This window comes from Alligator mississippiensis, chromosome 10 (genome assembly GCF_030867095.1).
Source record: "Alligator mississippiensis isolate rAllMis1 chromosome 10, rAllMis1, whole genome shotgun sequence".
Taxonomy (NCBI): domain Eukaryota; kingdom Metazoa; phylum Chordata; order Crocodylia; family Alligatoridae; genus Alligator; species Alligator mississippiensis.
The window spans coordinates 6,009,901-6,022,068 of NC_081833.1; the positions used below are offsets into that span (position 1 = coordinate 6,009,901).

General features: G+C 45.5%; 1 protein-coding gene across 1 annotated transcript in view; it reads left to right on the forward strand.

Moving 5' to 3' along the window:
* Nucleotides 1–674: 674 nt before the first annotated feature.
* Nucleotides 675–12,168, forward strand: part of DNAH10 (dynein axonemal heavy chain 10) — a 79,529-nt gene continuing 68,035 nt past the window's right edge. The window contains exons 1-8 of the mRNA XM_006263700.4: nucleotides 675–928; nucleotides 1,844–1,939; nucleotides 3,509–3,678; nucleotides 4,519–4,627; nucleotides 6,251–6,366; nucleotides 7,125–7,356; nucleotides 8,366–8,523; nucleotides 11,098–11,328. Coding sequence (XP_006263762.4) covers nucleotides 697–928; nucleotides 1,844–1,939; nucleotides 3,509–3,678; nucleotides 4,519–4,627; nucleotides 6,251–6,366; nucleotides 7,125–7,356; nucleotides 8,366–8,523; nucleotides 11,098–11,328 — 1,344 coding nt within the window. The 5' untranslated portion in view covers nucleotides 675–696. The remainder of the gene's footprint in view (nucleotides 929–1,843; nucleotides 1,940–3,508; nucleotides 3,679–4,518; nucleotides 4,628–6,250; nucleotides 6,367–7,124; nucleotides 7,357–8,365; nucleotides 8,524–11,097; nucleotides 11,329–12,168) is intronic.

Sequence of the window (12,168 nt, forward strand, 5' to 3'; positions counted from 1 at the left end):
TTTGACACGAAACCTGATGCTTTTACGACCTCTATTTTTCTCTTCAAGAGAGGACATAAAGGCAGTGGGTTTCGTGTCAAGAGAGGACAAAGGGTAACGGGACTGTCGTCTACGATGGGCGCCCTAAATATATATCTATTTCTGTCATAGAATGAAAACGTCCAGTTTCTTCCCTGATCCAGAGGCCCCTCGCAGTGAGGCCCTAAACTAGCTTAACCCTAAAGCTATTTTTGTCATATCAGAACGAAAAAGTCCATTTCCCACCCCCTTATTCCGAGGCCCTTCATAGCACAAAGCCCTAAACCATAGCTGAAGCCTAAGTCCAGCACTGCTGCACACCACGGATCCTTGTGCGCGGTCTCGGTGCTGGCACGGGGAGCCACGGGGGCCCATGCCCGCAGCTCCCCCAAAGTTGCCCAGGCTCCCACATCTAAATCTCTTAGATTTAACAAGCTGTGCTGGGGTGGGGGGGATGCCACCTGGGTTGGCACCTTCCCCTCTCTGAGGGGTTGTTTTAACTTTTCAGGGTGTGAAGACCGACGGTTGGCGCGCGCTGGCGACCGTTGGGCCGCCTGAGGGACCGTTGGGCGCGCGCCGGCCCCGCCCCCTCGCGGCCGTTGCCCGGGGCAGCGCGCGCCGGCCCCGCCCCCCTCCCTCTCGCGGCCGTTGCCAGGGGCAGCGCTCGCCGCCGCCGCCATGAGCCTGGAGGACGTGCGGGTGCAGTGGGTGCGGGAGCGGGCGCTGAGCGCGCTGGGGCTGCCCGACCCGGCGCCCTTCGAGGAGCTGCTCAACCGCGGCGACGGCGAGGAGGCGGAGAAGCTGCTGCGCTTCCTCAACCGCAGCGACGCGGGCGAGGAGGGCGCGGCCGCCGCCTCCGCCCTGCTGCTGCGCGCCGAGCTGCGCCACGAGGAGCGCGACGTGGAGATCGGTGAGCGGGGCCGGCTGCGCCCCCGCGTGACAACGCCTCTGCAGAGAAACCCTCTTCTTCCTGACGTCCCGTCGCTCCGGGGCCTCACACTTGCAGCTTCTCTCTTTCGAGGCACCAAAGCGCCGGCAGCAGCCCCCACAGAGCCCTTTAAGGGACGGGCCTCCAAATAAGAATGAAACACTGGACATTTTCGTTGTAATATGACAAAAATATACATATATATATATATATATGGCTCCACAGTTATGATTGAGCTCATAAATTTGCGCAGAAATAACAAGCATTTATCTTAAAAATTAATGGAAATCCATTCTTGTGGGGTATTTTTATCGCAGGGGGCCTCTTAAATCGGATAGGTCATCATCCGGCACTGTTACCAGGCGTTCCTGGGATTGTGCATGGGACCCACCGGACGGCGGGGACTCCTTCCCCCAAAGCTCTGCGTTTCACAACGGTTGTCCGTCCCGCCCCCGGCCCCTTAGTGCGCTCTCCAGGTCCAGCCACGTGGGCATCCGTCCATGTCACCTGCACCCGGTGTGTGTCTACACCCCCGTCTCATCGCTGCCCACACGTCCCCAGCTCAGATTTGTGGGACTCCATCTACACGTGGAGTTACTGCGCAGTCGTTTAGTACTTGTGTCTGCTAAAGCCATTCAGTGGTGCTACTGCGCAGTCTCTCCGGTGCAGTATACGCAAGTACTAAATGCCTGCGTGGTAACGTTGCCACAGTAGCATCTCCGAATGGCTTTTAGGCGACGCTGACTGCGCAGTAGCTCGTTACTACCGCGCAGGAGCGTCGTGTCACACGTGATACTACTGCGCAGTAGTAACGAGCTACTGCACAGCCAGCAGATACCAGGAAAAGTGTTGTTCATGTTTTACATGCACCTGTTTTTTGTTCATGATGCTGTATAGAGACATTGGAGACAAGTGCATTTGAAGATGACCAGGAGGAAGGTTCGCACAACCCTCTGGAGGATTATTTTGACAGCTCTTTGACTGCAGAAGAAAGTAAGTATGATCATGTGATCTTTTGATAAGTTATAAAGACTCAGGGTTAGGCTTCAGCCAATATGCCCTCAGTAAGATTATCGCAGCTTTCAAACCTTCTTAATATAAGGGACATTTAAGATGTGAAAATCTGGTCAGTCTAATAAATGTATTTAATAGTTGCATTTACTGTACCAGCCTCTGAGTCTCTTTGTTTGGCATTTGCTCTGTGAAGCACAAACAACACAGGAAACAAACTCACTGGTGAGCAACAGAATGCACAATCCCCAAGCAAGAAAAAAGTAGAAAAAAACTTTCCAAATTTCAGCATGAGTGATTATAAATACTACTTGATCAGTAACAGGTGAGAACTTTTCAGACAGAAATGTGATTGTGTTAAATGATTGTGCTTCTTTAAAGGTAAAGGCACAGACCTGGTTTACACATGTTATCTTAGTAATGACCTGTCTGAAGCATCGTTTTTCTGTCTGCTAACCCCTGTATATGAAAATTACTTTTGAGAAGTCTAATTGCAGAGTCCTGGTATTGGGTGTAGGTATTGTAGATATAATGCATCACTGGAACCTTGGTAATAATGTTGATTCATCTGAAATACCTCTCAAAAGGGTTAAATTTTTCAAGTCTGTGTAATTTGGTGCTTGATGACTTGGAATGACTTTGACCCTTGTAACTGCTGTGACAGGATGCTCTTCTTACAGAATATCCGGAGTCCATTTGTTTGAAAGAAGCCCAAGAAGATTCAGGGAAGGATTTTTTGGCTGTCCCTGCAGGGGTTTGCTGGGGAAAATGGCACTCCCCTACCTTCTTCTTGCGTACCTGTATGGAAGGCAGTCACAGTGCTGTAGTTTAACAGTCCCTGGGGACAAGGAGGAGCAGTCAGTGCTGCTGAAAACACTATGCAACAAAAGCAATGAAACAAGTCTCACAGAGAGGTGATCAGAGTGATCAGAGGCTCTGTAGTGAGTAGGCGTAGTGCCTGGTGCCATTTCTGCTTAGGCATACAACCCCTCTATGCTCGTTCCCTCCAGCATCTCTCAAGCTGCACAAACTGTGACTCAGCCCTAAATATTTTACTCGGCTTCTTTACAAGCACACCTGTATGTTTTGAAATGCATCAGATCTATTTGGTCCATAACAAATCAACTGGAGGCATTAGATGTTTTAAACAAAGGGGTGTGAAAAGACCACACTGTCCAGTTGATGTAGCTGTGGCAGCAAAACCCTGACTGTGGACACAGCCTTACCAGTTGCAGAGGGCTTTTGTAGCCTAAGCTTATGGTGGTGTAGCTGCAGATGGTAAACTCCCTCTTGCTGGCATATGCCATATCTGCACTAGGGTCTGTGCCTGCATAGTGTAGACTAGCCCTTGGGAATGCAATTGAGCTCCACTTCTAGAGAAATGTGTTGGGAAATGGTGTGATTAATGCAAAACCTGGACACCTGCTTTGTGAAAGAGATCAGTAAAGATGAAAGAAAATGTTTGTCTGTTTAGTCCAGCACTACTGTATAATTTGAATTTGGTTGGTTTGGAGAGTTGATTTTTTTTCCTTCTGTGTGTTGTTTTATTAGAGAGAGAACGGAAAAGCACTTCAGAATATGCAATCAATAGAACTCTATCAAGAAATCTATCAAGAACCCTATCAAGAAATCTATCAATTCATATGTCACGTTTGTCTTTTGTGTCACGTTTGAGCGAACTGGAGCAGGGAATCCTGAGCGATGCAGGTCGCATAGTCCGAGTGAGTCTACTGCATTTTACTTTTGTTCTGCTCCTGGGCTTCATAAACATGATTTTTTCAGGCAAACTTACATAGTAGTCAGAATGTTTTCTTGAGCAATATAAAAAACACAATACAGGTGCACAATTCTCCATCTGAGACCAATGATTACCAATGTTTGTCAAGCCTTTGGCAGTGGTTTGTGTCTGCTGGTTCAGAGAAAAATGATCATCCTTTCTCTGTTTACTTGGCAAATTGTGCAGTTTTGAATCCTGATGGTTACAATGAATGCTACTTACTGCACCATTTGCCCTCTGAGGTGTTTGCACAAAATAGACACCAAAGTTATAGTTAATTCTAGTCAATGAATATAAATACTGTGGGAAAGAGGCACAAGGCATTTGACCACGGGCTGTTTGCTGTTTTACCTGACTAAGGCAGTCAGGATGGACTCTATTTGAGTTCATTTAATTAGCTTTGTTGTATGAGTTCGTCTTTTCCTGAACTCTATCATTTTTCTTTCTACCTGAGTGATGGGGAATGTGCTTATGTGTTCCTTGAAGGCAACATTCATTGCTATCATGCTTTTCTCTCATTTGAAACAGTCTCTTCTAAATGTCTTGATAGTTTTTTAGCCTTCATTGGTTGTTCCCAACCTGGAATATTTGTGCTCCTACCTCCATGACTTTTTAAAAATGTTGTTTTTGTTTTGGTGCTTCAGTTGGGCCAGTAACACAGATAAAGTGAAGTAACAGCTGTAATTGATTCTGTACTGTTGCTAGAAAAACAGATCTGTCGTGGAAATTGCTTAAGAAACTCTTGCATTTCATTATATGGCATGTTGTTTTTCTTTTGTTTCAGAAAATCATCAAACAGAAAGTTTCCAACCTGTATTTTCATCTGGCTCTTGATGAAATCCCTGAAGAGTTTCTACAAGATGATATTATATTCTTTCTCAGGGATACAAGAGGTATTGTTCATGGTTAAATTACAGCTGAACATTTTAAATGTTTACGTTAAGAAAACACTTAATCTAGGACAGAGGCTCCCAAACGTTTTCTTATTGCATACCCCCTTCCAGATTTACCAACTGCCAAATGCTCCACCAGCATTTGTTTTCTAGTCTAACCCCTTAAATGCCAATTATTATTATAATGAAAATTAAATCTGCTGTTAAGTCTGGGGTTTCTCCTGTGTAACCCCCAGGGATGTATTGTGTATGCTCAGGGTTTCGTGTACCACAGTTTGGAAACTGCTGATCTAGGAAATGATGATGATTGGGATATTGGACAATGCATATCCATCACGACCAGGCGGGGATGTTCTCAAAGTGGGATTATGAGCCAGAAACTTCTGACTTGGGATCCTGGTTTTAACATTAACCCTGTGGAAAGTCACTTACTCTGTCTGTGTTAATCTTTCCATTTTATAGATGATGATCATCCTTTGTTAAGTTCTTTGAAGATGAAAAGCTGTATATGAAAGTTACACTGCTCCTAAATCTCTTATGTGGGCTGGGAATGTTTACATGGGCCCAATTCTAATAAATAGCAGCAGTATGTAAAACACAGGTCTTATATTGACAGTTAAGACTTTATTCTAAAGCCATTGACTGTCTATTCCAAACTGTAGGAACCCTAAATCTAGCCATTGTGTGGTCCAAATCCCTGACCCTGTCTTGGTGGCCCAAAATGTAATCCTAGACAGAGGTTGCCAAATAGCTCTCACTGGGCGCATCTACATGAGAAGCTAAATGCTCAGTAGACTCATTCTACTGCACATCGGTACGTCACGGCAAAAACCATGCTATTTTGCTAATGTGCAGTAGAATTAATCTCCTGTGCATTAGTGTCACTAAAAAAGCATGTGCTGGCGCTACTGCAAGTAGCACTAGTTACTGCGCATTAAGTTAATACTTGTCATTACAGGTACTAAATGTGCAGCAACTCTGGAGCATTAATGCACGTGTAGATGCGCCCACCGTAACCTAAATGGTGCAGCCAGCTAGCCTCAAATCTGCACCCCCACAAACACCTGGGACTAATCCTAACCCTAAACCAGAGTCAGAGAATGGCTTCAATCCATGTCTGAAGGCTCCCAGAAGTTCTATCATTGGAGGTCACCAAGTGGCCCTTGATAAATTATATTTATTGCAAATTGTTTTCATTTAAATTTTTCTTAAAAAAACCTGAAACATTGTTTTTGTCAAGTTTCACAATTTACAGCAAAAAGATTGGTCATTCTTCAACCAGTTCAGTGGAAGATTCTCTTATTTCCTCTGAAGAGTAAGCAAGAGATTAAAACAGGGCCTCCACCCAGCACTGAGCCACCCTGTAGTTGAACAATAACACTTGATCACAAATGTCCTTTTCTTGAAGTCCATCTCATCTACTTCTGCTGCTTTTCAAGGGCATTTGTAGTCTTTTCAAGCTGAGAATTAACTCATTTCAAATGCAATTTGCTAGTAGCTATATTGAACTTTTCAGAGGGCTAACACGGAATTGTTTTTTTATGCATTACCTCCACGAGCTTTCATTGCTGATTTCTGTACCAAATAATTGATTTTACCCTAATTATTTGTTTTTCTGTCTAGAAACAATAACTGAACCTAATGACATAACTGAAGCTAATGAAGTTCTGCCTGAAATGCTAGAGTTTGGCCTACTGAATGGGCACACTCTCTTGATGCTGAAAAACATTTTTGCACAGGTATAGGTATTGCTGTTTTTGTGTATGGACTCTTCTGGTGTTTTTATTAGAGGTTTAGTATTCTATTTTATTTATTAGAGGTTTAGTATTAATTTAGTATTCTGTTGACCAAATTGTCAGGGTACAGTACATGGTAGTTGGTTCCCCAGTACTGAGTACATATGAAATGTTTAATTGGGATTTCCTTTCAGGATTTTGTGAAGGGATCTGGCGGGAGCCATAACTGGATAGTATGGTTCCAGTGTGAGAGAAGTTTGGGGACATAATAAAAAGCCTTTATTTTGTGTATGAGAGGAAGTTGAGAGTGAAGGAAGCTTTCAAGTAAGGAAGGGCGACAAAACACGAATTTGCGATGGGGATATTACTCCTCATAATTGAAAAAAGATTAAAAAAACACATAAAGAAATGAGACAAAAAGAAATAAGAGAATCATAGAAAAATAGGACTGGAAAAGAGCTCAGGAAGTCACCTAGCCAACCCCTTTCTCAAGGCAGGAACATCCCCATCATCATCCCAGCACTTGTTAGCTGTATCTTAGTTTTTGCTGTGGCCTTTCCAATTTTCTTCTTATATGCTTGCCTTATCCTCTTATGCTTGTACTTATTTATATGGTCACACATTTTTTGTAAGATTCCTTTTCCATCTGTGGTAGATCAGAACTTCCAAAGATTTGTTCACCATACAGTTAACACTGGGGCTGGTTGTCGATCTTTTAGAGTTGTCAATAACATCCTGTATATCACATGTCTGCATTTCAGGTTTTCTTGCCTGCTTTGTCCCATAATCAATTTGAAGCTGAGTCATCTGCCTTTACTCCAGACACTGAACAGGCAGACATGGAACACAAGCATTTAACTGAGGCTGACTTGGCTGCAAAAAAGGAAGAGCACCTAGCAGCATCCCAGAGTTTTCAGATAATGAGGAATGAGTTCTTAATGAACATGCAAAAATTTCTAAGCCACATTCAACGGACAATACAACAGATTGAAGGCAAGTATTTCTCCCCACCCTAGCTCCCACAGACTCCTACTCTGATTTTACAGCATGCGATGGTGGAAAGGAATTCATCCCTGAATAGGCATGCTCAACTTGTGGTTCTGGAATTGCAAGTAGCTCCTGGAAAGATTCAAAGGTTAATCATTGTTTTTCTTTCATGGTGACAAGAGCATTGTGTGTTTCTTAAGACAGGGGTTTTCAACTGGGGGTACTTGGGAAGGCCCCAGGGGGTATGCGGTGGCAGCGGTGCGGAGAAGCGGTGGTACTCAGGAAGCATGTTACCACATGCTGCTGCCGGTAGGTACCTCCTGCTGCCTCACGCCATCACCGTGTGCCGCCACGGGGGACCTCCCTCCCTTGCTTGTCAACTGGCTGCTGGGGACCACCCCCTCTCCCCCCAGCTTGTCAGCCAGCTGCAGTTCATGAGGGGTACCCACCAGAAAGCGTACACTCATTAAAAAAGGTTGAAAACCCCTGGCTTAAGACATTTGGAACAGCATGGGGCAAAAGGACCAGATCTGTCATGAAAATCCTTTCAAATAGCCAGGAGCATAAGGGTGGGCAGAGAGCACCAATAAACCTCACTTGCTTTCCAGCAATCAAATGGAGTGGGGGAAATGGAGAGGAGAACATATGAATTGCCAGATGATATCAGACCTTTGGGCTGTTTAGGTCAGTGTCCCATTTCTGGCAGTGGCCAGCTCCAGATGCCTTAGAGGAAGCTGTAAATAAGTGAAGCTGTAAACGAAACTGTAAATACCCTGGGAGGTAGTTGTGGGATAATGTGAAGACTTTGGGTTCAGCCCTGACACATGAGTGTTTTTAAAAATTGTTTTCAAGACAGCTTAGTGTTCATAATTCTGAGCCAGTTGGTAATTTTTAGTCTAAGTTACTGATGGTGTGAGCAGCAGGCATGCCAGCTATCTTCATACATGATGGAATGAGAAGAAAAAGAAGGTAGTGAAAATAAAATGGTTATTTTTGTTGCATTTGCTTTCAACAGGAGAGATTAAACTGGATATGCCCACTATAAATCTAGATGCAGAGGTGGATGAACTTGCTGCAAATGCAGAAGTAGTTGAAAAACTGGAACACTGTGCAATGACCTGGCTAACATTAATATCAACAGCTGTTGAAGAACAGCTGAAGAAAGTCCCACAGGTAACACGGCTAATAACCTCAGAGTACTATAGAAGACAGTTCAGCAGTGTACTGAAACTTTTTCCCAAGACCAGTCTGCATTCAGTTTTAATTTCTCAACATAACTGATTGCCCAAGGGGTCAGATTTTCATCCGTTAACTAATATAAAACAAACCAAAGGTAGTGAAAGAACTCCATGGTTCCTGAGTAGTGGAGTATAAAACCACTCACTTTCAAGATGTCAATGCACATCTTCCCCAATTATGAAAAGTTGTCTTCAACTGACATTGTTGCTTGATTATCTCTGGTTATCTCTGTAAAGTGAGTTTTGTGATCTCAGTCTGCTGATGCAATTAGTACTCATTGCTCACATCTACACATACAATTAGCACATAGCAATAAACTCTGGCAGCTTTTGTACCTGCGCTCAGGACTGCAGTATGTTAAGCCCAGGCAGGGGCCCCCAGGCATCAGCCTGTCAACCTGGGGCTGCTCCGACCCAACTCAGCGTGTTGTGGAGTGGCAGTCTGGGGCACGAGGGAGTCAGTGTTGGACTAGCTGGGGCACCCATGCAGAACTGTCATCCAGGGCCCCGAGCAGCCAGGCTGGCAGCACTGAGGGTTCAGGGAAGGTGGCGCGGGGCTGCCTAGCACCCTTGGGCCCCGCAGATCTGGCTCAGGGTGGGTCGGGACCACCTGGGAGCTCTGGCACAAGCTGCCCCTGGGCTCACAGGTCCCTGTGGATTCCCAGTCTGGGTCCCTGGGGAACAGTGGTGATCATGGCTCTGCTTCCTGTGGCTCTGTGGAGGCAGCTGCTGCCAGTGGGTGAGGGCAGGGTTCCCACAAAGCCACCTCCCACAACTCTTGGCCTGTGACGTGCAGCATGTCCAGCCCCAGCCCAGTGCTGACAGAGCCTGAGCCACACCCAGTGACACCACCACCCTCCTCCCTGCGCCACTCAGGCTCCTGCCAGGACCCTCACGGAGCCACTGGACCTGCTGGGCCCCAGCAGGAGCCCAGGCAGCATGGGGAGGAGAGTGGCAGCTATGTCTGGCTTGGTGGCGGTGGCAGTGCAGGGCACAGCTTGGGTTCTGTCAGTTCTGGGATGGGGCCGGGTGTGCGGCATGGCGCAGGCCAGGGGTGCGGGAGGTGGCTTCGCAGGAATCCCACCCCCACCTGCTGGCATCAGCTGCCTCTTACCACCACTCCCTGGGGGCCTGGACTGGGGATGCATGGGGACCCATGGGCTCGGAGGCAGCTCATGCCAGAGTTCCAAGGCGGTCCCAGACCGCCCCAAGCCTAAGCCATGGTGGCTCTGTGTGGGTCCCAGCAGGATGTGGGCCCCAGCGAGTTTCAACAGGAAGGCGGAAGGACACACCCACCCACAATCCCAATCCAGGGCCCTGAGCAGCCGGGTTGGCAGCGCCAGGGGTTTGGGGAAGGCAGCCCAGGGCTGGTTGGGGCCACTTGGGACCTGATGAGCAAGTAAGCAGGGAAGTTTGGGCCCAGGGCCAGGGCCAGGGCTAGGGCTGGAGTAGCTGTCCCTAGCCTGGGCTGCCCAACAGCTGCTGCTGCTGGGGCAAGGGCAGGATGAGCCCTCTGGTGCTGGGGCCATGCTCATGTGGGACGTGTGCCTTGGGCCCAGGGCAGCTCTGCAGAGATCCTGCTTAGATTGGGCATCCTGCCAGGGCATGCGGGGGGCCCCTCCCTCCCAGGCTTCAGATACCCCTGTGGGCAACCCCTCCTTCCAGGGCTCCAACCCCACCCCCTGGACAACCAAAGTATCTGCCTAATTTTGCATAATTTTGAGTTTTTCTGTGCATAATTGTGAGTTTTTAGCAGTGCCCAGCTAAATTGCAATATATTGTGACTAATTTTTTTAACTGCGCTACTAATCACAATCAATTTCTTTAATCGTTTGACAGACCTAAAATATATATATAAAAGAAAAATGTAAATGGAATCCTTATCTTGGCGATATCTTTTGAGTCTTTGTAAACACAGACTTGGATAATGAATTCTGCCCTTTATTGCAGAATGCACCATTATTTGCAGATGCACCATTATTTGCTATCCCACAATGAGTGAAATGAAAATGATAACTCTAAATAATAGTAAAAATGACAGGGACATTCCATTTTAATGTAGCACTAATTTTTCCCTGGAAACATCATCAATATTAAAAAAATTCCCATTGTAAAATGTAATTCTGCACACCATTATACATAAAGATAACTTTAGGGATTACAAGCAATGGGCCTGCTCATGTACATTAAATTACTCATGTACATAAACAGTTGTAAGATTGTGGCTGTAGCCTTCTGCCTGCATGAACCCAGCTGACTTCAGAAGTCTGATTATGCTGGATGTATTTTACACTTGGAGCCTGTATTGGTAAATATTTCTTCTTAGGAGAGTGCTATGTATTTCAGAAGGTTCTCATGCCTGTATTATGTAGAAGTACTTCCAAAGCAACCTTGTTTAATTCTCTGAGGATATTGAAACAGAAGGTTTAACAAATGCCATCTTGGTCATAATTTTCTCTCTGTTGCCTGGAGAGTTCAAATATCTTGTCTTGATTGTTGCCATCTGCAGGGAAACGGCCCACTGGCAGAAATTGACCTGTGGCGTGAAAGAAATGCAACTTTAAGTGCTCTCCATGAACAAATAAAGCTGCCATTAGTGAAAAAAGTCTTGGCAGTACTGAAAGAAGCTGAATCTGGACTTAATGAAAACTTGCAGTTGGTCCTAAATATACTTAACAAACACCATGTAGAAGCTGCGGATAATGTCAGGTTTCTTTCAACTCTGGAGCGCCATTTGAAGGTATATTTATCTAATGATACTTTGGAAAGAGATGCCAGCGTTTGCTTCAGTCCCATTCTTCTATTAATGAAACAAAGGCCGGTGATTTTTATCTTTTTCTCATCTTTTAATCAATAATAACAATACAGCATTATTTGCTTATATTTAAAGCAAATGCTTGTTTAGCTTCTTTCCCTAAGTGCAGTGTTGATAGTTGCCATCCAAGCAATAACAAAGAAAGTGGATTCTGTTTTGTAGATAAGTGGCTCCTAACCTTTATAAGCAGCTATACACTTTTGCTGCATTAATGCTTGATTCAGCTCTGGTTGATGCTGAGAGTTGGATCAGGGTTTGAAATCTTGGCCACATCAGCTACTGCATGTGAGCTCTCGTTTATATCTGTGCCCTTTAGACCCCAAGGGAATGCGGGCTGCTCCAAACCTCTGTTTTGCAACTGGCTGTGGTTGGAGTTGTCTGTTCATCGTATTTGAAAGTGGCCTTAAGCTCAAGGCTTTAGCTGCTCAGTTGGGCAGCCTTGACTAATATCACAGCTTTGGGCCGTCATCAAGCAACGTAGATTTCTGATTGGAAGACCAGCTTCTGTTGCTGGATTCATTTAAGCTCTCATGTTAAGAGAAATGGGAACTCAGTCAAGGATCCAAAGGCAGATTTGGACAAGTAGGTATCAGGCTTTGGTAGCCTTTAATAGAAACTGGAATTTTAATAAGACAGTGACAGCATCAGTACTGCAGACTTGTAAACACAAGATTCTCATTAGAGTCACCAATGTGCGTGTTTGCTTGATAGTCAGTAGCTGATTTCTGTTTAGGACCCCTACTTCCTGCAGGTCCATTCATATCA